The sequence below is a fragment of the Gymnogyps californianus genome, chromosome 1 (genome assembly GCF_018139145.2).
Source record: "Gymnogyps californianus isolate 813 chromosome 1, ASM1813914v2, whole genome shotgun sequence".
In the NCBI taxonomy this organism is placed as follows: Eukaryota; Metazoa; Chordata; class Aves; order Accipitriformes; family Cathartidae; genus Gymnogyps; species Gymnogyps californianus.
Window position 1 is genome coordinate 139,975,144 of NC_059471.1, and position 27,001 is coordinate 140,002,144.

The 27,001-nt window shown below is 38.5% G+C and overlaps 1 protein-coding gene across 2 annotated transcripts in view; it reads right to left on the minus strand.

Moving 5' to 3' along the window:
* Window positions 1–27,001, minus strand: part of ATXN10 (ataxin 10) — a 105,638-nt gene that overhangs the window by 75,663 nt on the left and 2,974 nt on the right. For both annotated transcript variants that reach the window (XM_050915129.1, XM_050915130.1), the window contains exons 2-4: window positions 23,950–24,141; window positions 20,788–20,870; window positions 793–889 (exon numbers count right to left, since the gene is read on the minus strand). In XM_050915129.1, the coding sequence (XP_050771086.1) occupies window positions 793–889; window positions 20,788–20,870; window positions 23,950–24,141 (372 nt within the window). The remainder of the gene's footprint in view (window positions 1–792; window positions 890–20,787; window positions 20,871–23,949; window positions 24,142–27,001) is intronic.

A 27,001-nucleotide genomic window follows, 5' to 3' on the forward strand; every position in this document is an offset into this window, starting at 1 on the left:
AAACATCCAACTCCTAGCTGAAGGTCAAACTTAATGGGCAAGTTACAAAACTAATGCTAAATTGGAGCTAACTGGAGATCTAGAAATTGGGTGAAACCATAATAATCATCTGCTTCTATTATCATAAGGTCTTTCTACATCTAGTGCTGACAAGTGGGCTCCAAAACCACACTCAGAATGATTATCAAATTGAATGAATGTGCCTTTGTTACTAGCTCACTACGAAAAATTTGGCCAAACACATCAACAATATTGTCATGTGTCTGCACAAAATTGTTTATGTAATATTTCATTACACATATGTCATCAAACGTCCAGGAAGATATTCTGGTGAGGTTAGGAGGGGGGCAAAAGGATTGGAAGACACAAAGATTAAGTCACTTTTGTAGATTCCATCTGATCCACAAATACTGACAGGTCTGCACAGCAGCAAAGTGAATAAAGAAAAAGCTATGTTCTTGGAAACAAGTATAACTACTTGAAAACACCTATGAAATAAAGCTTATGTTTGAAGCTCATAATTTGAAATAGAGTTTCTTCCAGTTTCTGTTAAATGAAATCAATTTACTGTTAGTTTAGAACAAGCAGGTTTTTAAAGGTCCTGACCCCTGCGGTTGACTAACAAAAAAAAAAACCAAAAACATCTACAGGATAGGGTCTCAACCGTCCCATTCTCACCAAAGTTATTTTTCAAAGCTTAATGGTGCTAGTAGAGGCACAACTATCATGTACAAAAGATTTGAATATAACCACAGAAATTACATTAGAAAAAAACCCCGCATCCATGCTTACAAGAAGAGATCTGGGAAAGCACACTTCCAAATGCTATTCTGGGAATCTCCATTTCCTGCTGCAATGTTTCCAAGAAACTGGAGACTACAACGAAGAGCTGAAAAAAACCCAGAAAATATATTAACAGGAATTCAAAGAAACACTAATAAATTTCATATAAATGACAAACTTCAACATTACAGCTATACACTACAGAATCCATCTCAATTAAGCTTTGGGTGCAGTATTTCACTGCTACTGTACATAAATACTTGCATTTTCTCTTCTAATGCAAATAATTTTACAAAGTATTCTAGAATTATACCCAAAACAAATAAATTTTTTTCCTCAGTTAGACTTATATGAATATCAAACACTGGTTACTAGTGATTACAAGAACTAATTGACTCTGTCAAGGTTTAAGACAGATTGAAATCAATGAAAGCTTGGAGCTACAGTTAGCACAAACTGAAGCAGACTCATGCTGAACCAGTGGCTGCCACATGGCAGTAGCCATTTTGCCTCTTCTGGATCTGAGGTGGCTTTCTTCCTCGTATTAAATTAACACAAAGAGGCCGCCTGTCATCACCTGAACTCTGCAAGAAAAGCTCTGCCTGCTACTAGGAGAGCTCCCCAGGCACCCTCCCTAAACTGGCCAGCAACGCCTTGAAAATTTTGTTGCTACAGGTAGAGCCAGAGTAAGAGAATGGAATCTGTTTCTCTTGCTACCCACATTAAATTCTATTTAGCTGGACAAATCATTATATAATATGATGATGTGCTCAATACTTTCTGATTTCTATCCCAGAAAAATTAAAGCCAGTACTACAAGAAACTTTGCCTCCAATTTTAACAGTGAATTTAACATGGCAGATTTCTACTATTACTACAAAGGATTTATTCCAGCCTCCTCTCAATATAGACTTAAAATATGGGAAGATGATATTTCATCATACAAGCTACTATCCTACAGCCCGTCAAAAGATGTAAATTAATGAAAATCAAAAGCATGAACCCACAGACCTCACAAAATTAAAACACTTTTTTTGGTCCTATTGACGGCTCTCAATAGCCTGGCCCTTATTAATAGGTTGGCAAAGAAACTTAAAATTAAATGTTAAAATGCAGTTTAACAGATATTACAAACAGCAGCCTATTACAGATGGAGATGGCTGATATTGCTAGGTTCTGAAAATATAAAATTAGGTCTCTTTGAAAGGTGCTGTGCCAGCTGGCAGCCAGATTTCCTACAGAAGTCTGGGCATCTGTCCTCTTGGGAACAAAAAGAAAGCAAGTCTAAAACGAAGTCTCTTGGGCTTAGGGAATAGTAACTTTTTCTTCCATATATATTTTTTAAGCCCAAAATATGTATGTCCTCTCCATAATGCATTTTGAATCATATTCTCCTTTATGCTTTAGTTCTTAAGATCTTTGTTCTCTCTCCCTGCACATCTGCACTTTTTTATTATTTTCTGCTCGTCATTATGCTTCCGCTTCTCCCATCCATCTGGTTCCCATCCTGCTGACTCAGAATTTTTCTGAAGGACAGCAAGCATGGGCACGCTACTTTTCTAGCAGACATTTTATGGAAATACTTCCCTGCTAGAAAAAACTAACAAGGCAGTAAATCCTAGGAGTAGGGTATTATTTCTCTTGGTGAACTCCTTACCTACTCTTAGAAAGACGTCTCAAAGAGACATGAGGTTGGTTGATTATACTCCAATCTTTACCTGAAATTTGCTTGACCTTTTACAGCTATCAATTACACTTTGGTCATTAGAGATTAAGCTGTGAAAAAAGTACTACAGACCAGGAAAAAAAAAATGTTAAAAGATCTTTTAGAAGTTGCCATCCTTACTGTAACAAAGATGAAATGCTATGAACACGTTTGCAGTACGATAATAAATATCTACAAATTCTCCATTAATCACACACTGGAGTCTTAATATTTGCGAAAGCAATAAACACTGCCCTTGTTCAATCATGATGTCCTGAACAAGCAAAAAGGATCCACGAAAAGGTCACGATTCTGTGGATGTACCGTGGAAAAAAAAGTTTCATCTGTAAGTGTTTGTTTTTAACCAGTAATGGTTAACATTTTTCTTTTAATTAGAGGACACAAATCAATATATGGGCAAGCAGATAATCTGTGAGACAAAAGCTACTGTATCTATTCACAACTAAGCAGAAAAAGAGGATGTCTTGATAATGCAACATTTCCCCATGCAAGTAATCTCATGTGATGAATCTCAGCAATTCAAAAGAAAGATGTGATTCTACAAACACCTGAGGTAATTGAGCTACGCCAGGAGTACAGATTACACACAACGGGACCTAGCTCGCAATCTGTCCAATCAATTCATGTGCTCTGTCACAACTACAATGCAACTGCTGCACTGCTGCTGCAGTGCCTGAACTCCTTTTCCCTACAAAAAAAAAAAAAAAAAAATGTAACTCATCTTACAAAAAAATATAACTCATTTCAGAGTATTTAGTGTGATGCCAGGTCAATGACATATGCCAAATATGGTTCAGGTACTGGAGTGTGAACACTTATGTTTTGGCTTCTGTGATCTACCTTTGAGAAGCCAGGTCTGCTGTGAGCTGATGAGATTCACCTGACCAAGTGGGACAAGAAGGTCTTCAGCAACAAGCTGGACAGACTTATACAGTGAGACCCCACCTGGAGTATTGCATCCAGCTCTGGGGTCCCCAGTACAAAAACGACACGGACCTGTTAGAGCAAGTCCAGAGGAGGGCCATGAAAATGGTCAGAGGGCTGGAACACCTCTCCTATGAAGAAAGGCTGAGAGAGTTGGGGTTGTTCAGCCTGGAGAAGAGAAGGCTCCCAAGAGACCATATTGCAGCCTTTCAATATATAACAGGGGCTTATAAAAAATGATGGAGGGAGACTTTTTAGCAGGGCCTGTAGTGACAAGACAAGGGGCAACAGTTTCAAACTGAAAGAGGGTAGGTTTAGATTGGATATAAGGAAGAATTTTTTTTATGATGAGGGTGGTGAGACACTGGAACAGGTTGCCCAGAGAAGCTGTGGATGCCCCCTCCCTGGAAGTGTTCAAGACCAGGTTGGGTGGGGCTTGGAGCAACTTGGTTTAGTGGAAGATGGCAGGTGGGTTGGACTAGATGATCTTTAAAGGTCCCTTCCAACCCAAACCATGCTATGATTCTATGTGCCATGTCCAGCAGTCACAGACGGAAAGTCAATGAAGAGGGGCAAACAGCCTTAAAAGTCATTATAGCACTACAACTAGAGTAGCTCATCACAGTATGTTCTCTAAATCACATCACAGTAGTATCTGCATGGTTATGCTTAAAAAAACCCAAACACTCCCTCCCTCCCCCCAAAACCCCACAGGTGCACCTGGTGGTCTTGGAGTATGCCAATGTCTCATATGCAGTATTTCTCTCCAAAGATGATTCCAGATAAAGTGTACTAGCCTAGCACCAAGCTACCAAGTGACACTGAATTTTGATAAGAACATTGGAAATCTGTACTTTGGTATTTATGCTTTAAAAAAGAAATCCCCAAAAAATCCAACTAGAGCTGCTAGTTCACAGCAAGGTATGCATGTGTTAAAAAATGCAAATGCTACAACAGAAGTGAAGTATTGCATTCCCAACTATGGAAGTCTCTTCTTAGCATTCTATTTCGATGTTTCTTTTTTTTTGTTTTATCTCTATTGGACTTGAATGCTGCAACATATGATTCAACTATGCTTAGAAATCTGTAGAATACAACTACTGCTTTTCTCCTCTCCAACAATTTCATTGTCCTTACAGCAAAACCAAGAAAATCTAGAAGCTGATTAAGACAGACTTCATTGCACAGTATACCAGCTGAAACCATTTTGCCATCCATTCAATAAGCCATGTGCTTTCTGAAAAGAGGAAGGAAAAAAAAAGGAAAAAAAAAAGAAGACAACAAGACTATTTCACTTTTTCCCTGAAAACATCCAGATCTTTATGAAGCTAAAAATAATTGTCAACCACTCTTTCCAGCTGCATTAGCTAGCATTTGGGAAATACCACTCATAACAATTACAAAAAAAAAAAAAAGTCTTTTCCATAGGACTGATTTATTTAACATCTTAAGTCCACCCCCTAGCTGTTGGTGTCTACAAGCACTGACTTTAACAAATAATTCTGTAGCTATCAGCACAGCTAAATTTTAATTTTAAAAATGTTACGCTGTGTGTGGTCAACAAGACTATTTTTAACCTGATGGTCAACCACTGTGAAATTACATGTACTAAGATGTAACTTCTGATACACAGATCAACCCTAGAGCTGAAGAAATTTTTCCCCCCATTGAGATTTCAATGGTTCCTATAAAAGCAGGATGTTCTTTAGCAAATGCAAATACTCAGATTACATGTTGCTTTCACAACCAGCCTGCAATGGATTATGGAGAATTTTCTAGGCTCTACAAAAATAACCTCTTTATACAACAGGGCAACATGTACAAGGGGAAACACTGACTCTTTTCCTAATGAATTTTGGTACCTAAATGTTTGTCTACATGTAAACTGATCTTTTAGCCACCCATGCAAAATGTGAGGCGGCTGTATGGCCCTGCACGAGGATGGCTTAAATGCACTCCAGCAGTTCAGTACCTTCAAGAGCACAGCCCCATTTGTTCCTTTCAATCTCTTACGATCACACACTAACTGAACCAAGCTCTCCAAGCTCTAGCACACACTTTTCATTTAACAATTATATTGCAGTACTACCCAGATGGTCTGAAGGACACACATGAACCTTTCACAGGCCTGACCCTGCATCTTGCTCCTCAAAAAGACATCATTTCACAGTGTGATCTGCAGAATCACATTGTGTATTAAATAAAAACTTAAATCCTTGAAGTTATCAGGACAAAGATTTTAAGCATTATGATTTTAAAACACAATACATTGTTTCCTTCTGCTCCACATGGTTAGGTGATAATATTTCCAAAAAGTTTATTAAAGCTCCAGTACCAAAGTTAGAAGAGTTTATTGCTGGTAAGCCTCTATCAACAAGATTAACTGCAATTTCTCCCCCTGCGCCGTACCTTTCCTGATTAGATTGCTACACACAACCATGATGTTATTACGCAACATATTTTGCTGTAGTCTATATTATTTAAATTTTTATATTCATACACATTTTTATGTCTTCCTTACAGAACATGAGCTTTTTCCTGGTGGATAATCAGACTTATCTTTCAAATTCCTACTACAATTTCTCTAGTCAAGAACAGGAGCCCGTGAATTTGCTCACCAATCACTTTGAAAACCTTGATCTCAGCTGCAGAGGCTTACAACAGTCACAAGAAGAGATTTCCATTTTTTTTATTTGGGGCCGACAGCACAGAGGTAGTTACAAGTACAATCCTCTGCCTTTACTGGAGTTACACAGAGATACAAAATACATCGAATCAAAGCATGTATGAAGCTGTACAACATCACTTGCTAGACTGCAAACATAAGGCTAGCAAACTTGCACATCTCTCTCTAATGCTTTGCTAACCGTTAACTATGCATGAAAGACATAGCTGGTGTGCCCCCTCTACACTGGGGGCATGCACAAAGGTTTACAAGTACTTAGACCAAACTGCAGCCTCCTGACAGCCTGTACACCTTTTAAGTCACCTGTGAGCTTTACAAATCTAAATTGTGGACTGCGAGCCATTACACAGACCACCTTTGGTTGTTTGTAAACAATGGCAAAACATTTTGTGATATATTGCCATCCCTGGAAAAATAAAACCTTCAACTCAGCATAAGGTGTAGACCTCTATTACTATAAAATGTTAGTTTCCACCACTATCATCCGGTCATTGACTTGTTTCCTTGTGGCTGCAAGTTAAAGCAACTTCCAGTCATAAAAAGAGTTATTTGCCTCTTCACCACCATGAATCATACCACAAATACTGATGAAAATGTATTTTCCTTGGAAAACAGTCTGTCTAGACTACTCAAATTGAATGTACAATACATATATGGGCTCTGTCATTTAAAGTTATTAAAATAGTGCTTAGTATTTTATTTCTGTAAATAAAATGAACGTCTAGCTACCGATTATATTTCCGCCTTGATCATACTGCACTTGCTGCAGTGCAGACTAGTAACCCATTTTTACCATCTGTGGAATACCAAGAATGTTGTGTTTAATAAGTTTCTGTTCCCACTCCTCATCTCCTCCACCTCCAAAAGAAAGTAACACTCTTAATTTTTTTTCTTTCCCTTCAGAAATGCCAACTCTAATATTAACAGAACATTATGTACAGTGACTGGACAACCATTCTGGTCTTGGAAGATAAACATCTAGGCAAAATATCAACACTTTGTTCTTACTAAAAAGGAGAATTTGACTCAAAGGCAAGAAAAATCCCCGCCACGCTATTAAAAACATGGAGTTACATGTGAATTGGAAGGGAGCTGGAAGAAACCACTCATCAAATTAGCCTCTGATGCAAATTAAGTTCTAATGAAATCTCATAATGCTAGATTCAAAAAAATTTATTTGTGCATTTACCAGGAAAAGAGCCGGTTTGACAGCCCACTGCCTGACGTGAGATCAATTTCATACTGATTCTGATTCATACAGCATTAGCAATGCTTATTAAATACAGTAACAGGACCATTCTCTTTATCTTCTGGTATTTTAATTGCATCATTGTATTTTTAGAAAGTAAACATCTTAAGTGTGTTCATTTCTTTAATAAATTATCTATTAAAGTCTAAAGGCATAATAAATGGGACTCCTGTTATATCCCCACAAGTAGCAAAAACACATGCCTGAGATTACTCTCCTATGTGAAGTAAAACACGTGTAAGTGCTTGCAGACTTGGGAACTGCATTTATAAGCTTCCTGCATGTGTTAGGATGTAAAATCTTTTTCTTGAATCAACCTAAAAGTTGAGCCTAAATCTAACAGACAATGTCTCTTTAAAGACCCTGCTGTAGCAAAATCAGCAAGTTTGAAGTACTGGGGAGTCTCAACCTGGACTTAAACCATGCCAGGAAACCAAGAAAAATAACAAAAAGGACTGGCCACCCACTATGCGTTATTCGTGGTATCTAACCATATGACACACTACTACATGATACCTTGTACAGGTCTTAAAAAAAAAAAAGAAAATGATTAACATGTAAAATACTAACCAAGATTATGAGCAAATTTCTCCAATTATTTTTGATGGCATACTGTGGATGTTGTTTCATTTAAACCAAAATTTCCACTGAAGTGCTTGTATTTTCCCTAGAAAAGCTAAATGATCTTTTTCTGTAAGTCTGTGGAAAGGATATCAGACATTTTTCCCCCCCTTGGACCATTTATATTCTGTATCTGGCTAATAAATGGATCCTGGTCCTTTTGCAATAGACAGAGATCAACAAGTAAACTTACATTTAGTATTTTTACTTGCATACCCACATTAATATACAGCAACAGTTTTAGCGTCCACATTTTTGAGCATTACCATTTATTTTTATTTATACCTACAAAGGCAGCTTGCCTCTTCTCATTGCCTTGTTACTGCCCCTTCCATATCACACATGATGTACGCCCAGAGGATGGAAGAAAGTGAAAGAACTTGATGTCTCCTGGTACAAATCTTGTAACTTTTCCTTTCTACACTGGCAATATTCCCTAAAATTCTCACTGAAAAGTGAAGGACAGGCACAAGGCATTTCTCTCCAAGCCCAAAGCTACTAGCAAAAAAGGATGCTGCAGAATGGAAAAAAAGAGTCTTGTAGCTTGTGTCTGGAAAGCCACAGTTACAGACAGCCCCCTCCTTTTCCACTAGTACAATGCTCATGTAACTAGAGAGTCCAGAAGTCGTGCCATGGCAATGATCATCAAAAGGTTGAGAGAATGCCATGGTGAACTTCTACGTAATTATAACTACTTGGATTTTTATCCAAACAGGTGACAGTTTACCCAACGACAAGCAGATGCCTCGCATTGTTTTCTTTGCCTGGATCTTCCTCCAGCTCCTCTCCATCCCCCTTCCATCTTCACTTTCCCTGGAGGAAGAACTATAGCACTCTCGGGCCTCTGTGGGAGACTCTTTAGTAGGGGCATTTCCTCTCAGTACATGTGAAAACAGTTAAGCTTCTTCTCCCTACATTATACTTAGGATGCTCTCTCTTTAGGAAGTGCTCTGCATTAAAAGGTTTGTTTGCCCCATTCTTCCCACCTTGATGTTACAATCCTGATGTCCCTGCTGGGAAAAACCACCTAGATCTGGTCATATCCTCTAAGAACATAATGTAATCTTTACAATAAATGTATCCTTTCTCTCTTCTCCTCCACCACAGCCATAAGACAGGGAAGAAGCATGGGACCTGCACTATGCTCATCATTGCCAATAACCACAGGATCTATTAGGGACAGTATACAACTCGCAAAACCCATTGATGCCTGCCCTTTTCTGGCCAAAGCCTAGCAGCATGTTATGAGATAAAGACTGGTTCCTCTTCCTGCCTTTGATGTAGAGGGAAGCTAGAAGCAGCCACCGAGCAGCTGCTGCAAGGTAAGATGATCAGAAATATGATGGCCCTGCTCACACCAGAGCTGTCCTGTGCAGCTGCCGATTCACCACACAATGTCAGAGCAAAGCAAAAACACCACAGTCTTTCCATCAAAAGAAAAAGGCAGGGAACAAATTTTCCATCCATAATAGAACAGTAATTTTTTTTTTCCCCTCACCTTTACAGTCAACCAATGGCAACCATCTTAAATCTACAGATATTTTTGCAAGTTTTGATTCACATATATTTATGTAGATCATCAAAAGGTTGATTAGAAATCTGCCTCATTATGAATCTTGTTGACGTTATTTGCTGGTAGGTAGGGGACAGTGAAGTGCAAGGAAGGAAGGAAGGAAAGGGCTTACAGAACACTGTATTTAAAGGTCCACAGAAATATAGGCATTACTGTTCATTTCAAGCCTCAACCAAAGTAACCAGAAACCATTCTAATTAAATAGACATCAGCAAACTCCCATTTCCTTTGTGCTCCAAGTGGATATCAGTCCACATTATAAAACCACTATGCATGTGTCATAAATCAGCAACATCTTGGCAGGCTGTACTAGAAAGCCTCCAAACTGCAGGAGCAAGAAAAAAAAACCAAAACAGCTATACACACTGCCTAAAAGCAGTACCAGCAATGAGAAAAGGGAAATCTACAAGGCAGCCCGCTGACCTACTAATTGTTACAACTTAAGGATATTAGCTCAGGTTAGTCTCTCTCCTAGAAGGTGCAAAATGATTTACATGGTCTCTGAGACAGTCACCGCCTCTGTCTCCCAGTACAGCAATCAAAAAATTTTTCCATGGAAAGGACGGTTTTGATCATCAGTGCAACAAACACTGAACTGTTGGAAAGCACCAGCCTTTCTGTCACTATTTCAAAGTCTGCTTCCAATGCCATCCATGTCATCAGTATCTGACATGTGAACCTCATTAGGTAGGATCTGGGCTGTAGTTCAAATTGTACCTCAACAAGCCACTGCAATAATACACTTTTATACTCACAGTCCACGGTAAACAAAGTAATTCAGCTCAGCACAGCTTAAATCAGTCAGTCACTGCAGAAGCAACAGGACTCAAGTAGAGAATCATGCCCAAGGTAAGGAAAAAACCCACTATCAAGAACCACTGGATTCAAGTTCAGTAGGACATTTAGACCAGAGTTACAAAAAGGTTTTAAAATAAGAGGGGAGTCTTCCACAGGACTAACAACGGATAAACACAGCAAGCTGGAGCTTACTATATTCAGACACAGGATCTGACAAATAGAGTTGCCTGTGGTATCAAGGGTCTAGTAATGATGATCCAGGCCCTGTTGGAAGTTGGAAGCCCCACTCCCTCCTCTTTTTCCCCCCCATTAAGATAAGAAAATGTTGCATTTAAATAGTGTCTCTGGTCCTAAAGCTGCCCTTCTTCAATGGATCTGAATTTGCTCTCCTCAAACTTCACTCCGCTCCAGATGTTATAAAACGAGAAAAAGAAATTAAGGCATGTGCAAAGTTTCCATATTACTACCAGAAGTCACAGCCAAGCCACGTGTGCAAACACAGATGTGTCAGGCTGAAAACAATGGTAACACTGGCATTTACTCAAAGTGACAGTTACTGCTGTATCACACAAATATAGTTTACTGTACTAACCCTGCAGGGCACAGTTAGTTGTGCCTGTACGCACTGCACAAGATTCAAAGTGTGGGACACTCAGTGCACGGAGCAAGAGTTAACCACTGCAGACAGGGGCAATACTACACACACAAGAGCTAAAGAGAATTCAGTGTTTGCTAACTCAGGACAATTCATCAGTTTGACTCATCTTAGTCCAGGTTTGGCTCTTTTCCTTCTGTGGACAGCTGAAAGAGGTGTAAAAGTTGGCTCCCTATTTTGCAGTTTCTGAAAAAAGGCCAAAGAACAAAGATCTGGAACAATGACCTGAACCAAGGCCCACCCAAATCAGAGTCTTTCCACAGCCTTTAATGGATTTTGGAACAAACTATGAAGACCAAGAGAACCTTCTTGCCCACAGACGGTGGCATCAGGTTGACATGCTTAGGAAGGGTGAAGCTTGCACAGCTGTAAACCTTGCTGTAGATGTTCTGCAGACAGGCCATTAAAAAGCTGTGGCAATATTCACCAAAACATAGCACAGACAGAGCAGTTATAAAGTTAAAACTGCAGTACAGGGCAGGACTGAAGTATTTTTGCATCTGGTAACTCACCATCACCCAGCAGCAAGAATGCCTAAGTCCCGCCTGTACCATTAACTAGCAAAGGGGCAATCGTCTATTGTTAGAAAATCCCATACTTGCTGCCTAGCATAGATGTTTCTGGGAGATGCTCACAGTCACCTTTCAAAAGCACTCAGACTCACTTTCAATTTAAAAAAAAAAAAAAAAAAAAAAAATTTAATGAGCTAAACACAAAGGAACCAAAAAAACCCGAACAACCCCAAATGGTACCAAGAGAACAAACCAATTACTTGAAACTTTCCTGTTTGGTAAAGTAGTAAAATGCTCTGAGCTATAATAATTAGGGGATAGCAAAACTCAAAAAAACACAGGATTTTCTTAAGCTATGGAAACAAGAAACCAAAATCCCAATACAAGTGCAAACAGCAGTTTACTTCTACCAGATAGTGTATCAACTGATTGTTAGGGCATACACTCTGCAAATGCTACAAAGACCATGAAAATCCCAATATTATTTTTACAGATTGGAAAAACACAAAGGCCAAAAACAACACCAATAACTCAAATAAAAAACTCATGCTTATGTTTACATAAAAGTTTGATGAGTATAATATATTCGTCACACTCCCACAATTATTCCCCAAAAATACTATAAATATTATTTTGACAATGTAATTATAGTTTTTACTTTAACAGTGGCAGCAAAGTACTGGCACCAATCCCCTCTACAAAAAGCCTAGACAGACAAAGAAAAGATCACACATGGAAATTGGCAACTCTTAAGATCAGGGCTGTCCCTTATTTATATGGCTAAAAAAAGTCTGTTTAAATTAGCATCTGGTTTATTTAAGCTGTAAAACATAAGTAGTTTAATTATGCTAGCAGTAAGCAAAAGGAAACCCCAAATACAAAAATAAATGGAAGTGCAGATTTTTAAATTCTCTCTTCTTCCAAGCAACTGAGGCATGCTCCTTTCATGCTGCTTTTTGGGAATTAACGCCATGGACTGTGGGTCCATTCAGGAACCGCTCTCTCCCACTTCCTCTCCCATGAAAGAAAAGCTAATATGAATACAAACTTAAATTGACAAATGTCACCTATTAAACAGTTCATGATGTTTTGACTCTGTATGACAAGTAAAATGGTTCAAGCTTTATAACCACTTACTCTCTCATTCCATGTAAATCAGCACATAACATATAACTTGTACAACAATCTCCAGCATAATAATTTACAGTATTTGCTCACAAAAAAACCTCAAAAACAAACCAACAACAACAAAATCCCCAACAAAACAGTATGCCTTCTCCTCCAGAGATAAATATAGAGGGCACTGATGTGGGAAGAGAGGAAGGATTAACTTTCCTTCCTTAGTCCTGTTGGTTTAAATTTAGTAGCCATTGTGTTTGAGAGTCTCCAGGATACAATTTAAAAGTTACATCTTCTCCAACTGTAGTCACATTACAATCAAATCCATATAACCAAGCCTGTGTGGAGACACTTGTTCAGACAGCAAAAAAGACCTCTGTTTATAGGCAATAAAACTTAGCAATGGTTTCCCAAATGCATTGGGTGAGCTCTGGATATTCACTCTGCTATGACGTGTCTAGTAAAAATTTACTGTTCCATCACACTTTCCAGGCATATTTTAAAATATTTATTTTTCATATATAAAACACAAGCAGTAATTTGGAAGTGGAACCATTCAGTGCAACATGATTAAAGAACTACAAAGAGCAGTGAAAGCAGAATGCTAATTTTTTAAAGAATAAAACAGAAACATGAAAGATACTGAACAGGAAATAAGAGAGAAGCACAAAAGATAAGAGACAGACTCCTTTGGTCAATATTGGCATTCGTTAAAGAATATTTAGGTTCCATAGCTGACCACTCTGTTTCTCTTTCCTGTTAATTTAAAATACATTGCTGAATGACCAGTCATTCCAAATCATAAGGTACAGGAAAAAAAGAAGAAGGCATCAAAAATAGGCCAGAGATAGACAGACTCCTATGCCAGTATGTAAGCCCTAAATGCCCTGATTTTCAAACTAACTGGTTCTGCAAAGGTACCACTCAGATGCATTCTGAAAAGGTCTGAGTATTTACTTCTGGCTCATTTTCTTATTGCTAAGATACAGTCTTTTTAATGGGACCCAAAGTAACAGCGCTGCTGTTGCCACTGCCTTCTAGGGGAAGAAAATAAATAGAGAGAGACATAAATATTGACAAGAATCAAGAAATGGTTAAGGACGCATGGCTGCCCATTTAAAAGAGAACAAAGGAAAATCAATTTAGCGTTCTTTGGCAGGTTTGAGAACGTCACCTTCCCTTGCCTTTCCATATCCTCAAAATTAGCCAGTCTTGGTTTTCCAGTGCAATTCCAATTTGCAAATGGTTGAGTGCAGAACTAGGAACAGGTCAGAGCAAAGAAACATCTCATGCTTAGTTTCACTGAGTGAGGACAGAACTGAAAGGTTTTTTTCTCCTAGCCTCTCTTGAGGAAGTAGAAATCAATTAAATCACTTAACTGGTATTCATTCATTTTTGTTTTCAGGAATACTTTTGCAAACGTAACAACTCAAAGCTCCCTGTTTTACTCGCATTCTTCTTCAAGAAAAAAACACATTCGATTAAACATCTCCTTTTCTGTAAACCCTTGAAAGTGACTTTGAATTAACAACTTTTTCGAAGGGATAAGCTACCCAATGCAGCTGCTGGGAATTTCTGATCTCCTCTTCCCCACTTCTTTTCAGGGATCTCTCATAACGAAACGTCAACATGACTTTCTAGTACTACATGAACTCCTACAGCTTATAATTCAGTGGCTTTTTAAACACAGCATGCCTTCACCTTCAAGAGTTTACAAAGAAATCAAGTATCCTTCTTTGCTCAATCGTGTGATGTTCCCCTTCTGCAGACCTCAGGAGAAAGTTTTTCTCTTGTTATTTCATCAAAGACGAAATGCTTCCATCTCATCTGGCTTTTGCAAGAAATAATATCTCTGGAAGCTATATATAGCATAGGTTCCTTACCTCTTGTTTTTGAAGCACACGCACACCCTTATGCCTTTTTTTTTTTTTAATCTCTATGAAGGAGTGATGTTTTTATTTTTACAGAGCTCTGAATTCCAAGGTTACTTATTGCCATTTCTTCTGCAGAGTACTTCTCTTCCACACTGACAGATTAAAAAGTACTTTCCAATGCACTTTCTTCCTAGACCACGATCAACCCATAAGGCAGCAATGAGTCAAGAGCAATTGTTTTTTCATTAACTAAAAGAAAATACACATTATAGCTGATCAGGTCCAAATCAGTTTGAGTACTTAAAGAACACTGACTGAAGCAGAATCCAAGTTATTATTAATGCTCCTGGCAGGCGGGGGGGGGGAGCACTGAAGAAGTTTCAAATTCATTGTGGTCATCTTTACCTGAAAAGCATCATAGGCTTTCTCCTCTTCTACTCAAAGCAAGAAACATATCTTTATAGCTCCCTTGTAAGTACATGGCATTTGGAGTATTTGAAAAATGTTTAAAACAAGATATTCCATATTTTCCCCACACATCCTCCCTCAAGAAAGGGGGTGTGAACAGGTGTTAGACATATGATATTCATATTGCTGAACATCCTACCAGAAAATGCTCAAGTTACTATAATAAGCGCAGTATTCAAAAATTTACATAGAGTCATCTTTCATCACTGCTTTTAAAGGAATGTTTTAAGTTCTGTTCTGAATAAAGTACCTGTAGCAGTTTAACCACACCTGAACACTTTTCAGAAAATTGAAAGCAAAGTCAAATTCCTGTTCAAGAATTCAAGCTTATCATCCACTATAATTTACCCAATGTTTCTGGACTTCATAACATTAAGAGCAGCGAACGACCTAAACCTTTGTGTAACAGCTAGCACATCTGGACCCTGATTTTGACCAAGATCTCCAGGAGTACCCATGACATGAACATATGCTGTTAACCTTCTCCCATTCATGCATTTTTATGCAGCTTTCCCTGGTTGGTTAAAACCCCTAAAAACTTAAGAGGCATGGCATCAGCATAACAACAATACCTGCGCTACTTGGTTTAAAGCTAGCTCGAGTATCACCAGCAGCCTGGAACTGAGGACTGCTGGCGCAATGCTCAGAGCACCTCTCAGGCACACACCAACAGCGCAGTATTGCTCTGTGGCTGATACGGTGCAGTTGCACTCAGAGAGGACAATCAACTCATTCAGAGAACTTGCACAACAAATTGTCCCACACAGGGCAGCTATCAGGCATTCAATAATGCCTTTTCATCCTAGAGGAGAGAAAAGTATTTTGGCAGATAAATACTTTTTAAGCAATTATGTTGGAATTCAAAGCACATTCTTCAGCATCAGCAATATTTTGAAGCGGTGAAAGGTTTGAGAAGATCTATTTACAAACAAAAAGATTAAAGCTCCTTCTGTCCGGGATGGGGTGGGGGTGGGAATCAACGAAAGCATCAAATGGGACACAGCCTATTGAACATAAGCTTGCTTCAAAACAGGCATGTCCTCATTGCAATTTATTAAGGAGAAACAAAGTGATCTGTTTTTTCCAGATTTCATAGATGAATCCTAAATCCAGATCTCACACTCTGGAATCTAAAGATCCATCATCTTGACAAACCTCAATGTACCTTCCCAAAGGTCTGCTAGATTCTGCTGGAAAGCTTAAGATTTGCCATAGGAAAAAGGAAAAAAAAAAACCCAAACCAACCCCACAACCAAACCAAGACACATGCTATGAAGTGAAGGAGATTTTCTACTTGGGTTTCTGACAAGGATATTTCCTATGTCTGCTGCAATCCCTAACATACTGAACTACTTCTTAGCTCTTAAGAGATCTGGGTGTGCTTTAAGTTCAGTTAAAGTTCATCTGGCAGCTTCATCAGCCTGCTCCTCTGGCAAGTGTTCTTGGTCTTTGTACCCACAGCAGGGAAAAAAAAAGCTTACTATGATGAGGCCTTTTTTTTTTTTTAATTAAAAAAAATAACTAAAACAAAAGGGATGTGGAGAGGGTACTATGAAAATCCCATTAAATCTATATTCTGCAGAGACTTAATTTTTTTCCTAAGACTCAAAGTAAAAATTTGAATATCTTATTAGCCATTTGTTGGAAGACTGTGGTCTCAAATCAGTTAACGAAGAAATGTAATGGACCTTCTTGCATGCTGCATTTCCACACGAGTAGGTACAGTTCCTGCATCTTCAATCCCTATTCAAATTAATTCTGAACTGGGAAGAGGGGTGCAGTATTTGTCATCTTCTCTGTCTTCCCACCAGGAATATCCAAGCTCCGTAATCTAAAAACTTAAGTACCTCCCTACACAATCACCCACTTCCTAGACTTTCAATGTGCATAGTTTTAAGAACACTGAGGTGAAGTCCAGTTTTCAGATACTGTCCAAGAAGTGTAGCTCTTGAATTTTTCTCTACTTGACTGAGAAGTTCTCTCTTGCAGACAGGAGGGAGGACTGCTGGAGCAGTAAGAAAACAGAGCACATTTACAAGGATGTGTAACTTATCTGACACAAATCAGTCTTGACGCTGCCCAGAAGAAGGGCTACAAATTGTTAAACACTTGTTAAGCATCATTGCTCATCAACCCCCTGCACTCACCTAGCTGTTGGCTTTCACTGTGCAACTCCTTAGAGCAGGGTCCCTTCCCTAAGCACTACAGAATATGAATTGCTCAAGACAAATTACTACTATGTATTGTAAGCAATCACGAGAAGAGAAACTAGGCTATGGAATGCAACTAAAACTAACTTGGGAAGTAAAAAGGGAGGAAGAGTGGGGACAAACAGTTATCTGTAGCAACACTATATGGGAAAGGCCTAAAAATGTTCTTTTAATATATCTATTAAAAAGAAAGAAGATTATTATTACAGGGGTGGCTGGCTTGCAGTTGGGGTTGGGCAATCTTTATATGCCATATGTACGAATTAACTAGCTATTTTTAAACCTATCTGAAGCCTTAAAGAGCTATTCCAGGACAGACATACTAACTCACCTTCAGGTTTTCTGGCCCACTGCCTTAGTGGCATATCATGTACTCAAAACAACAACTTTTTCCACAGCTGGCTAGGACAAGTACATTACAAGTGTACAGGAATTTATCTAACTTTTTATAGTGTAAAAAAAAAAAAAGATATGCTGAAAACTTGCAGTAGAGTTGTTTCAGTAAATATACTGAAGTGAGGAGCCAAATTAACCATGTATGTAACACTTGGGCCTCAGATAAACTATTAAAAAAAGTATTTCTCCTAGCAGAGAAGATGCAAAGGAGTCTGGATTTAATTTAATTGAATGAATCTTAGCAACAGTTTTTAATCACACCAGTTTGCACAGCACCTCCTTTTTTGCTGCTTTGATCACTCCTGTATTGTTAGAACAGGCAGTTTGTCCCCTCCCTTAGAACCACCACACTGGTTACAGTAGTGGCCAGAGAATATAACCTTCATTTCATTTCTGGTTTTATCCATTACAAATTGTACTACACTGAACTTTCCTACAAAAATTACCACACCACTCAGAGACTTACAAGTCTTAACAGTTACCAATAGATAAAAGAGTGAAAACATATCACAGATCAGGTTAAAATAAGTCTGCATAAAGAATTTTCAATCTCTCTTCTTTATAAATATAATAATGTTGGAACTTCAAATTTATTTAGCCTACAATGACTTGCTCTGGGAATTTTTCACAGTGACATGAACTGAAACATTAGTGTTGTTCACTGCAATACAGCATTACCTCTTTATCCTTGTATTTTGTTGCTATGGAAGCAACATGAAGGTATTTAAAATACCTTAAGGATACAACAGGCACGGAGAGGGATCATCAAATCCAAGCAGCCATTTAAAGGAGGAAATGGGACACACATCCAAATGAACAACTTGAAATATTCCACTTAACACCTAATTATCTGCTAGAACAAAATACACATGCTACCCTAGCCTTATGACCCAATTTCCTATATGAAATATGAGGAGGAGAATCATGAAGCAGAAATACAGTAAATAAATGCAGTAACATTTACTAATTTCATGGGTTTCTTTTGTTTCAACAGTGCTATCCAAGTCCAATTTAGCAATCTGCCTCGCTTTTGAAAATACGACTAATAATCCACAGTTGAATGTAACTTAACTTCCAAGGTATACCCTGTAGAAGGAGCTGGTGCTCTAGGAACTAGCTTAATTTTCACTTAGAACAAAGTTCATCAGATCACTCAGCAAGGAATTAGCAACACTTGCTTGTCTATGATTTTTTTTGTTGTTGTACTAACATAAATGGAATACCTCAGCCATGCTCATCACAGATGTTTCCCAATGAGATCAATACTACATAGAGTATCAAATGAATCATCTATCCTGGGTCAATACATCAAATTTCAGTTACAACTCAAACTCATTTGTTGAACAGCTATGTAGAGTAACAGTCACAAAACACTTTTTATTGAAATACTGTCAAAAACCTTCTGGTCAATGCCCCCTTTAATTTTCAATGGTGATAAAAAGAGATTTTACAACATCCTCTTGCTAGCAAAAGGAGTCTGAAGCAGTTAATCAAATTACTGGGTTCCACCCCCTCCTTTCTTTTTTGCTGAGTAACATTCACTGCTGGTTCTTCAGATCCCAGCAGCAGGAGAACAGCACACATGCATATGATAATCCATCAAGGAGGGGTCAGCAGCCACAAGACTGAAGAGGAAACCTCAGGCCATGTATGTAACCAACAAGGGGTACATCCTGCTCACTCTCCTGCAGATGCTGGGAGGCACCACTGAAAGGTGGTATTCTCACATCACAATTCCTGATGCTTTGAATAAGCTGAAGGTGGGAAGTCCACTTCCCCAGGACAGCCTTTCGAGCCTACTGCTGTCAAGGACTCTAGTAGGGACAATGTCAGGCTGGACAAAACCAGCATTTCAGTTCCCATCGCTTTTCCTTTTCTCTTACCGGTCTATGAATGGGTTCACAACTGTGGGGCAGGACATTCTCGCCCTCCATGCCTTTTCCCAGTCCTCCCTGTTCAACCCTGTGACACGGCTTGAGAGCCACTCCTGTGTGCTATCAGTTCCTCCTCTTCATGGTCATTGAGCAAGCCCTCTTTTTGCCACCCACAGGGTTTAGGCCTGGTCTTCCCACACTGAAGGGCTCTGCTAACATCACTGATCCTTCCCTGGAAGAAGGATTCCAGCAACGGGTGAAGGAGTGAACGTGGCTTAAGCATAATACCATCACATGCCTGAAAGGCTTCATTTTGAGCCAAATATAGCAGCAAAAGGAAAAACAGTATCCTGGACTTCACTGCTCTTTCCCAGCTTCATAAAGGTGTTTGAGGGTAAGTTACTGTATGACAGTAGTTTCACTTGCTTTCACAAAATGATAGAAAAGCAGCAACAGGAACCCAGTAAAAACCTCATCCAAGTAATGGGAGTGAAAAGAAATAAAAGTAGCAAGAGAAACCAAATGCTCCCTACTCTCTGCAACCGCAGACGGTAAAGACTGGGGTCCAATACCCTGTATCAAGCTCCACACACACACACACAGGGAAAGGCAGATTGTGAAGAGAATTACTGAAAATGCCTTCATATCCAGTGAAATGAGTTTGGTAGAAATCAGTAGCAACAACTGCCATTAAGGAGGAAGGATACTATAGTCAGATTTTCTCTTCACTGCACAAAAAGAAAAGAAAACACTCATCCATTAAGTAAATGTGAACATTACTCAAATCAGTACTTAGTTCTTGGTAGTTACTACGCTGATTGGCCAGCAACCACAGTACAGAAATGAAAATTAAAAAATAATTTTAAAAAGTCACAGCCAAAATTCGTTCCCTGGAATCAGATAAATTATTTCAAGTGTCATCAAAATAAAAAAGAAGTATTTCTTCATTTCACTATGTTTGCAGATCAAATAAAAAGACAGTAAAACAGCAGAACATATTTTGAATGGAAGTATTACAGGAACTTTTCCTTTTTGCAATTCAGATATCCTGGTTAATTTTAAAGAAGTTTCCACATATCTTTCCTTTAACAATCTACAGGGAACAGTTGAGGGAAAATACAATTGGACTAGACTTGGGGCTGAGAATTTTTTCAAGCAGCAGAAGAGAAGGACCCCCCAATTCTTAACTGCAATTCAAGAAACAATTAAGCTTATTTATGAAAAAAATGCATCAGTAAGGTGACATCATACCACCACAAGACTTCCCACATAAAAAAATATAGCGCAGGCTATATATTTAACAAAATCCACAGCCTTACCAGTCAATAACAATTCTTCTTTGATTTTTATTCCATGAAGCAATTTGATCAAACGGACAGATGTAGAGATGAGACCCAAGTTCCTATTATTAAATTGGGGAAAAAAAACCAAATCACTTGATATGAAATACACTCAAATAAAGTGAAAATGCTTTTCACTGAAGTTAACAGCAAGTCTTTAACTTCTTCATAAACTCTGAAATAAAAAACATTTTCTCCTACTTAACTGTGCCTGACTATCAGTAGTAGTGTTGCTACTATCAGAAGCAAAACGAACAGGTTTACTGCATTAGCCTGCATATTAACAATTTTGGACACAGTACCTTCAGAGCTAAGTACCCTTTCCTCTCTGTCCGCTATTCTTCTAAATCAGATGTTAAAAATTAGCAGGTTATTCCTGTAACTTAAACAGCTTTATTTGTGTAAAAATGTTGCTTTGTTTGAAGTTCAAATGTTCAGGGAAAGTGTCAATGTACTGTACTTAGTAATAACTTTGAGGATTTTAAGTATCAACGAAGTGATTAGTGATGGCCATCAAACAACAGGGCCAGTTCAAAGGGAAACACAAATATCTCAGAGGGAAGCAGGGAAGGTCAAGTAATCATTTTTCTTTTCTCCAGTGAGAAGGAATCATAGGTAGAATCTCAGAATGGTTTGGGTTGGAAAGGACCTTTAAAGATCATCTAGTCCAACCTCCCCACCACAGGCAGGGGCATCTTCTACTACACCAGGCAGCTGAAAGCCCCATCTAGCCGGACCTTGAACACTTCCATGGAAAAACATGGTGACAGTGAAGATAAATCAGTGAAGTGAAGCCATTTGGAATCAAAAACACCAAAATAATTCTACAGCCAAAGATCAGCAATCCTGGAGGTAGACAACACACATGCCAGGATATGCATGCAACAGGAGTAAAAAACGGAAGTCAAAGAATACAGTATAAGCAGATGAAGTTTTCAGCTTTTAACTTCTTGTACTTTAGTAGTCAAGCTTTTTGAGAAGAGATCAGCCAAGACAGAGTGGCTGAAACTTCAGAACATGGCAATATCATCTCTACAAACCTCCACACCCATGCATGAGTTACTTAAAAAATATATCACATATGAATGCTAAATAATTGTCTTCTGCAGATGTTTTCTAGACAAACACATACTCCTTCTCATTAAGTTCTAACACAGAAAAGAAGCCAAAGATACATTTATAAATATGTAATACACACATGCACGCTGGTATACATACAAGCTACTAAAACATTTCCCATTCCTTTCAGACTCCAAATTTCTTCACAGCACACAATGCAGAAAAACTGACCCTGGAAGGAACAAAGCTTCATATCCCCCAATAGTTTAAAAGCTGTTATACAATCCATGTGTTTACAATCTTTGCATTCTTTCCTAGAAATAATCAGTTCTGATTTTGATCAACCAATTTGTAGTTTGGGTTTTTTTTTTTTTTGTAATATCTGAATGTTGCACACTTCAAACCAACATCAAAGGCACATAATTTTCCTTCCATTTACAACTTTTGATCATTCAGGACATGTAATTCCTAAACAAGTTGTGCATTTGTAACCGTTTAAAATCAACACAAACATATGGCTAATATACAGCTGGCCCAAAGCACCCAGTACGGTATTAAAAGGAGCATAAATTGTCACATTGCTACAAAGCCAAAACAGTATCCAATGAGTGACCCACTGAGTCCTTCACTGTTAGAAACATGGTCAGAACTTTCTATACACACAGCCCTTCCCCCTCCTGCAGTCTAAAGGAAAGTACAATTATTAGCATCCAGCTTCCTAAATGAGCAAGGCTATGCTAACTGCCTAGTGAGGGCAAGTACGCAGCACAAGTATAACCAGTGCAGAGCACATTTTTGTTCAGAAGCAGGATGGATATCCTAATTCCATTAGAAAGTAAAAATTAGTAAAGACTCATTTTTGGAATGGAATTCAGTTATGGAATTCAGATATCCATAACTAGGTTGTATTTGCCATGCTACTGAAAAGGGCAATCCTATCAAGTCCCAGCCATGCAGTTCTGTTCCCCTCATTTTGTTAACACGAGTAACTATGGAGCTACAGTAAGTTACAATAAGGAACCCAGTCTGGCTATACATCCACCCAGCAAAAATTTATAAAACACCATATAAATTTTCTGTCAGATCAGTTCCTTGACCCACAACATGATCATGAGCGCTAGCACTGCCAGGAACAAAAAGTAAGAGCCTGAACTTAGATTTACCTTATTCTAAAACTAATGCCTTCTATGAAAAGTCCTGCAACTTTTGTGGCATTAGCAAAATTCTGCCCCAGCACCGAAGTTGCGACTTTGTCCCATGTCAAAATTATATTTAGTTCAATAAACCAAATTTTACAAGTCCCAAGAAACCAAATTTTAAGGCTGTACTCCACAACAATTCTTCATGATCTAACAAACTTGTAACAGGTTTTCGGGGTTTTTTTTTTGGTTGGTTGGTTTTGGATTCTTGGGGGGGGAGGGGGGGATGTTTGTTGTTGTTTGGGGTTTTTTGGGGGTTGTTTTGTTTTTTTTTTTAAACAGTAGGTAGACTACCAGGTTTTCAGTAACTACAGCTGGTTGTATTCCATGCATCCCCTCAATGTTGGAACAGACACAGGCAAAAAAAGAGAGGCTAAATAACTTAAGGAGCCAGACTGACTTATTATCCATTAATATCAGCTTACCTGTGTATGTATCAGGATTGATATGCACAATTCTACATGTTATACTTTGCCATGAGTGCCAGACAGATCTAAATGTACCTTAAAAAACATACTAAACCTGCAACTGATAATTAAGACTATTTACTTATTATGTTATCCAAAAAATTAAAGAAACGAAAGAGAAAAAAGGATAGTTCTACAGTCAGACTTCCAAAAGGCTTATATCATTTGCATAATCAACTCGTACTAAGGACACAAACACTTTGTTCTATTATTCAGCAGTGCCCCAAACTCTGACCTACAAATAGGTCAGCTATTTTTGTTTCTTGCATACTTCATTTCAAGTGATTGCATCAAGCAGGAAATACCAGTTAATAAATCAACTAACACAGCAGTGTAAAATAAGAATCTCTATATAAAACCACACAAACATCAGAAGGTTATATTTTTGTATGGGTTAAAATGGATCATAACTATACCTCATGACATCTTGATTCTTGGCACACTCAACACAGGCATTCCTCAGACATCTGAAACACTCTGCTATGAGCAGCAGGCAGGTGTCTAGTTCTACCAATTCACAGGAGTCCTTATAGGCCTGCTCAATTTCACTTGAGGCGCTCATCAGGATTTCCAGGAGGTCTCGAAATATACTTTCTTTTGCCATTTCTCTGAAATAAATAAATTTGTAGTGAACAAAAAAAAAATGCACTATCAAAAAGCCTATATTATGACAATTACACTTCTTTCTTAAACCCGAAGATGTTTTTGCAACAATCTTTAACTATCCATAGTATACAAGGTCTTTCAAGTAGAAAGAGCAAAATACATGCACACAATCATCCCACCAGCGTTTTCAGAAAAGGGGCTGTGAGACAGTTGTGTTGCCTTAGTATTCCTCACAGCTTTCCAACAGCTCTTTGAAATCTTCGTTAAAAAAAAAAAAGTCTCCCTAATGCATATAGCTAGCATGTTTATACATGACACTGCGTGTTGTTTTAAGAATTAGGAATTGCTTTAATTAATGAACACAGTTTAGATGTCCAGCACTAGATGTTTCAGAAGGTATCACAAGCTCCATTATAAAATAGCCTGCCACAAATTTCACCAGAGGGAGAAAGAGAAGTCATGAAGAAAAGTCGGTGGCTGCACTAGCATCATTCTGAAGTGTGTGAATCAAAGCCAAGGGAGAAAGTCAACTCTGTCTACTTCAGCAGACAACTACCCCAACACAAAAAACACCATGCCACTTCTTAGAGTATCAAGACCTAGGACAACAACACTACAAAACCATAAGCATACAGACAGATACTATATGAATAGATGAGAGACCTGATGCTGCTGCACCACGTAGATTCACCAGACCCCCCACGACTGACACACACATCTGCAGATGATCTGTCATACAGATACGCACAACGTTTCCAAACTACAGCTATTCACATACTCTTTCCCCTGATTCAGAAAGGAGACGAGGGCAACACATTACAAATAGTGCTAACTCAGTTTTGATACTACATGCCGGTGAAAAGAAGCCACACCAAAGAGTGTTTATGGCATTGCTACAGGAGAGTTCAATAAATTTGCTCATCCAATACTTCTGGCCACAGTCAAAAAAGGGAAATCCAGACGCAGCCTCCTTGAATCTTAAACAGACTTGTCGTGTACTCAAGATCAAACAGGAAAGTTAAGATCTGAGACATAAGGTTGAGAAATACCTCCTAAGCTATGAACAGAAGAAAGTGAGATGAAATGGAAAGTAATATTAAACAAAATAAGTTCACACAGAAAACTCTTCCTAAAGGAGAATTTAAACATTTCTTGATCAAACATTAGTGGATGATACAGTATTACCTGTGTTCTGCTGCTCACTCAAATGTCTAAACATTTGCACCATTACAAATTCTACCTACTCTTTATCATAAGTGATCACACATCCATAAACCAAACCATAGAATCATAGAATCATTTAGGTTGGAAAAGACCCTTAAGATCATCGAGTCCAACCGTTAACCTAACACTGCCAACTCCACCACTAGACCATATCTAAGCGCCACACCTACACATCCTACCTGTAACACCCTTAGACATGCCTGAAGACTATCATATTTCCCACCTCTGCTCCTGCCATGTTCTTTTTCCTAGACTAAACAAAACTGATTCTCTCAGCCTTGACTCACAGTTCACATTTTCTAAGCCTCTTATCGCTCTTGTTGCTCCAATAGTGACACTTTTACGTTCGTCTACATCTTACTAACAGTACAGTGCATCCAATATTGAGGTCTGTTAGGGTGTGGAGTAGACTTACAAAGAAGGGAGAGCACTTGTACTGTTACAACAACGTACACAAACATCATCATTAAATTACTACAACATTAGATTTCAGATCTCCAGGAAATATGTATTTTATTCTACAACCTCACAGCTGATCAAGACCAATACACTTACACAATCTCCATCTACATTAAAACATTAAAAAAAAGCACCACAGCATCAATGAGAATTATTTGGGGGGGGAGAGGAAGCTACATTTTACAGTGGTGTAATACTGAGGCAAAAATACCAAAGTGGCACAACAAAGACCAAAAGCAGAGCTGGCCCTCAGTCATAAAGAAAACAGTGGAGCTTATATAACCAGAAAGAAGGTCTGGAATTTGGTTTTGTTTAAGACATAAGAAAAGACATTCATGGGACTTGAACCTTCGACTTACAAGAAGTGATGCAGCTCCTGCCGCTTCATGACAGGCGTGCATGCCAAAAGAAGATTCAATGGCTGACGTACCACAGTACACATGGTAAATGCATACAGAGACAAGTTTTTCTAAACATCACAAGAGCTACAGTCTGGTAAAAGAGCACCCAGCCAGGCCCTGTCCCAAACACACAAAAGCCATGTTTTCTCTGTTGAGTGAAGATGCCATACAGAACCATTAGCTGTTAGTCAGCTGAGTTTTTAAACACTGAAATTATTCTAAAATAGGAAAACTCTCAGACCAACTGCAGTTGCCTATATATTTGCCTATGCCATGTGTTGGATTATCACATGAAACTGGTCATTTCCTGACCCAACTTCAAAATAGAGAAATCAGTGGTCAGTGCAAGACGTACTACTGTACAACACTCAATTATTTGAAATTGGTAAAACAGAAATGAAAAAAGCTGCAAGTACTTTTGTGCACTTTCTTGTGACTCTACCGGTAAAAGGACACCTTACAGTTATTCTTATCCTGGAAAAGTTTCTACTCTTGTTACAGAGTTATGCAGCAGAACAGAAGTTTTAGTCAGATACTGGATCACAAGCATACTGGGCCATTGTGACAACTTTTCTCTTAATATTAGATTGATAGTAAAAAAAAACCTAAGAGTGTAGACATTTCTAGTAAAATATGAAGATTAAACTCTTGCGTGTCCTAACAGAGCAACTGAGGTACACAAGGAAGTGCCGTCCTCACTGTGAATGTGGAAGTAGATGTGGATTTTTACATATCCGTGAGGAGAGACAGAACTCCAAATCTCTCTTGCGCACTATGA